Source organism: Benincasa hispida, unplaced genomic scaffold (genome assembly GCF_009727055.1).
Source record: "Benincasa hispida cultivar B227 unplaced genomic scaffold, ASM972705v1 Contig506, whole genome shotgun sequence".
NCBI lineage: Eukaryota > Viridiplantae > Streptophyta > Magnoliopsida > Cucurbitales > Cucurbitaceae > Benincasa > Benincasa hispida.
In genome coordinates, this window is record NW_024064887.1 from 32,823 (window position 1) to 37,688 (window position 4,866).

The 4,866-nt window shown below is 32.3% G+C and overlaps 1 protein-coding gene across 2 annotated transcripts; it reads right to left on the minus strand.

Moving 5' to 3' along the window:
- Positions 1 to 628: 628 nt before the first annotated feature.
- Positions 629 to 3,039, minus strand: LOC120069558. 2 transcript variants are annotated; one of them, XM_039021347.1, is made up of 6 exons: positions 2,675 to 3,039; positions 2,525 to 2,554; positions 2,243 to 2,439; positions 1,596 to 2,101; positions 1,137 to 1,382; positions 629 to 880 (listed from the first exon to the last, which is right to left on the minus strand). In XM_039021347.1, exons 1-6 carry the CDS (start codon positions 2,719 to 2,721, stop codon positions 809 to 811), a joined length of 1,098 nt encoding a protein of 365 aa, XP_038877275.1. In that variant the 5' UTR covers positions 2,722 to 3,039; the 3' UTR covers positions 629 to 808. The 2 variants fall into 2 exon arrangements, with proteins under 2 accessions (XP_038877275.1, XP_038877274.1); XM_039021346.1 differs by having other exon boundaries at positions 629 to 886; positions 2,675 to 3,035.
- Positions 3,040 to 4,866: the final 1,827 nt, after the last annotated feature.

Consider the following 4,866-nt stretch of genomic DNA (forward strand, 5'->3'; position numbering starts at 1 on the left):
ACGACCGTCAACATCAAGTATTTATCATTCCATAAATAATGGACTAATTACCAAAGTAGGCACAAAATGAGATTAGATCTTGTTTTGATTTTCATTGTGACATGACCTACTTGATGAAAAGAAAAGAAAAAAAAATTGAAAAAGGAACCCTAGTTTCTAGAACAATGTGACTCAATGTGGTCCCATAGAAAAGGATAGATAGCAGCATATTGTTTAATTTATAGTTCAGTATGCTCTTTATCTGACCAACCTCATCCACCAAATGTGAAGTTTGGTTTTGGCTGTGCTCATCAAAAGAAGAAAAAAGCAACAACATTTGGCTAGGTTTGTCATAGCAATGGTATTAGGGGGAAGTTCAGTTATCAATACAGTGAGTCCAGAGAAGGAGGGAGGGAAAATTTTGGTGAGTGAACTTGGGGTTGAGTGAGACCTCAATACCTCGAAAACTTAGTTGATCATGTAATTTCTGTATCTTTCACATTTCAATATATTCCTGTTCAATCAATGCCTGTTACTATGCTTAGGTAAACTTAGAAATGATATTTGGGCATGGAAAAATGAGTGGTGGTCAGTGATAGTAATCAGTACTTGGCATCATTTTACAGACCTATTTCTCCAAGTAGGCATATTTCAAAAAGAGAGTTACAATAGCATTAGCTTTGGGTCAGATGAAAATTAATTTGAACCCATAAGAATGAAACTTACAACCACAGTCTGGAAAAGCAAATGAAGAGATTGGTTGCCTGCCCCATTGCCTCCTTTGTATGTGTAGCGATGTTTTATATATATACAGAATCCATCAGATCAGTCAACGGAAGTACACCCTGTTCTTGCTTCCATTTTCCAGATTTTTTCCTTCACTTGGATGACAATTTTTAGCCTGTTGCTGTGAAAATTACAAAATAGGTCATCAAAAGAAGATGTAACAATTGATTATTTATTAATATCACTAATTGATCCAAATTGTTATCTCAATGGAAGAGATGTTTGTGATTGGGATAATTCAATCCATCCTATGAACAAGTGCAACTGACAATAACAGAAAATACCTTTATCATCAAATTACTACTTATTCCAGAAAATGATGCAAGTACGGATTTCAATATTAAAATAGTTGAAACCTATAATCTTTTTACCTTCAAGCTAACTAGTCTTTGTGGAGCCTTATGCTGTGTCCTTTTCTGATCCTTGACCATACTAAAAGTAGATTGGTCTCTACCATTGCATTTCTGACTCACAGCAATCCTCCCTATTGCATTCTCCTTTCCAGCTACTGCTGTTTTGCGTCTTCCTGTTCCATCTAAACCTTCCTTTTTCTTCGGCTTTAAGCAAGTGTTTTGATAGTCTCTTCGCTGTACTAGAGAAGCTTTTGGACGAAGTATCTGGTTGAAGAACAAGGAAGGTAAGTACATCTCCCTAATATTGCAGAGAAGTTTGCACATTCACTGACAGATTAAATTTTTCAATACCATTTCTCTAACAGAAAATTCATTGCAAGAGAACCTTAAATTGAGTTGAGAAAATTAACAAATTGAGTTGAGAAAATTAGCTTTGCAATATAGATATCTCAATCTCAAATTGTAACAAGTTCTCACCTTTGGTTTTGCAGCCTCAAGATGGGTGGCCTTAGCATTATAGAGTTTACCAATCCTCCTTGAGTTGGAACTCGCATCCTCCACATGAATCTTTAATGTGCTTGAGAAAAGACTTGAAACTTTGGACTTGTTCATTGATGCATGAGTCATCCTGGAAAAGCTTCCAACACCTTGAGTGCTTTTCAAGTGATGTTCTGATGTTTTGGTGATACTTTTAGCACCAAAACCAGGATTCAAAGAGGAGGATATGCTTGAATTACTCGAAGAAGAGTTATGGCCGCTTGACTGTCTTTGACAGTTATTAACTTCCAATCTAGACGCTTGTCTGGTGACGCAGCTTTTCCTGAGACTTCTCCTCATATCTGACAAAAGTTTACTAGAACTGCTGAATGGTTGACTTGTTACCGCCGTTGGCTTATGTTGTTGTCGATGGCCAGTACCAGTTATGATTGTGCTGCCTGTTCTGCTATCAGCTGACTCCTTTCCCTCTGAACTCGAACCTATAACTGAAACATTTGGAATGACATTTTCAATAAAACAGCTTGCGTAAGGAACCTAACTTGAATTTGAACTCAAGATTCCTTTTGAGTTTGTAAAGCTCGATTTAAGGTTCAGTTTAGTGGTTGATCCTGAAATTAGCTTCTCACCTACAATATGCTTGTCCATTACAAAACCCTGACAACTGCCTTTGCACTTCTTGTCGTCAAAATCTTTCCCTCTTGATCTTGAGACAGAATTAGGAAGATTCGAAGAAGACACTGATAATTCAAAATCTAAAGTCTTTCCCTCCTCATAAAGCTGAGAAAATGCTGATTTTAGATCATGAGAGGAACTTTGGTGGACCCTGATATGTGTACAAGTAATTTTAAGAAAAACACAATATATATTTCACATCTATCTGTAAATGGAAAACCTATATGGGTGCTTACGGGTGGTGTGTATAGAACCATTTATCATCACTGCAATCAAAGTAAAAGCATATGAGGAATTAGTATGATGAATAATTAAAAAGAAAATCATGGTATTGAATGCATACAAATCTTAGACATGTACCATGACCAATTATATCAGGTACTCACATGTTCTGATTGTAGGGCTTCCCTTCTAAGGTGAGATCAACCCACATGGGTGCTTCAATTTCTTCCTGACTCAAGCAGAAATTACACACCAACAAAATGCTTCATCATATACCACTTCTTTTTATTATTATAAATTTTGAAAAATCACGAACAAACTTCACCTTAGTTTTATAATCTAATATCAAAATAAGTGTTTAAAACATAGGCAAAATTTAAAATCTAAGGCAAGGAGTTTCTGCATCTTTCATTCATTTTCGAAAACTAGCTAAGATTTCAGAAGTATGTAAAAAGAAAAATGAAAAACCAGACCCCAAAAAAAAAAGTATATAACAATCCCAAAAACAAAAAGAATAAATAAAGATTAAACATCAGACATGAACATCATCTCTCTGAACATTTTGATTCTCAATCTAAAATTCTGAATCATTAAAATGAAGCAATTCCCAAACATTTAGGCATTACTTTCTCCCCTCGTTTTTCAAGCACAATAAAAAGGAAGAGAAACATGATATATGAAATATATAGGATAATTTGATGAACAGAAAACCACATAGTATTAACCAATTACTCAAGAAACTTTGGGGTCAAAATTAAAACCTGGAAATAATCAATCAAATTTCGATCTCCAAGAAACCTCAAGACAAAATAGGAAAGAAATACAAACAAAGAACAGAAATAATATTAACAAATTAAAACAAAAATGTGAAAGAGCAGACGACGAATGAGAAAACCAGATGCAAAATCATGCCTTTTAAACAAGGAGGGAAAATCAAAGAAAATTAGATAAAAATGAAATCAATGAACGAGACGAGTACCAGGAAAGCCAATATCATTGGACTTGTATGCATCATTTTTGGAGGCAGAAATTCTTCTGGAATTGAAGAAACTCGCAAACCAAAATCGATTTACTGTGTGTTGGAGGTTCCTGAAAGCTTAAATACCTCCATTTATAGGCCAACGTTGATTTGATCGAAACCCTGTCAGCTTCGAATAAAATGAATGGCGCGCGTATGAAAATAAAAAAAACTTGCAGAGGTTCTGTGCGTTGGAATGAACGGTGTAGATGTTTTTAGGAAGTGTCGGCATAAAAATAACATTTTTGACCGTTGGAAATTTCAAATAGCTTTGGAGAGGACGCAAAATTACTGTATTGCATAATTTACCGGTTTTACTTTTTTATTTCAGTTAATTACACTCTAAACTACCTATATTTATTCTTTTCTCAAGTTTTAAAAAAGTGTCCTAAAATTTTATGAAGTTTTATTGTATTTATTTGTTTCATAAAGTTTTAAAAGTGTCTAAAAAGGTTTACCAAATTTTTAAGTTTTGTGTTTTAATATATCTTTGAATTTTTTTCGAGAAAAATAGATTTTTGAATTTTTAATTTAGTATCTATTAAGGTTTTGATATATTGGAGTTGAACAATTATACTAATTTGGTTCTCTTGTGCTTTGAAAATAAATTACTAATTCATTATAAATAAAATTCAGTTCTACACAGAAATTATCCCCTTTATATGTTCATAGAAGAATAACAAATCATTAAATGGTTAACATTAACACGTTTAGTCCTATAAAAATCATGATTAAAACTAAAAACAAACAATTTTGTCAAGGATTTAGAGGTTAATGACTTGCTTTGAAAAAAAAAATTGTTGATTACTTGGTTGAACCTTGTTAATTTTTTTATTTTTCTATTAATAAATTATCATTAAAAATCTATATGAATAAACGAAAACTTCTGTACTAAAAAAAAAGTCTTAACTTTCTTTTCTATTTTCTTTAAATAATTTATCATCTTTCGTATATTCTTTTTATTCCTAATTGATTTTCTAAATTTAAAATAATTTAGTGAACTTTTTAATCCCGCAAATGGTAGGTTAACATATTGTAGTTTAAAAAAAACAATGTAAAAATTTTGATTTTATTTCTGTAAATTCTAATAATACTTTTCATAGTTTGGAACCATTACAACATTTATAAAATATAGAAATTAAATTGTTACATATTAAAAGATCATAAATTAAATTGTTAGTAAAATGAAGTAGTTAATGGTGTGGTTACCAATTATCCTTTTTACAATGATGAATTTTTGTATGTATTCCATATGAAACAGTTGTCTCATTTTCCAAGGTCTCGAAGGGTGTGAAAATACATAAAAACTCTAGAATGGAAATGAAAAAGAGATATGAA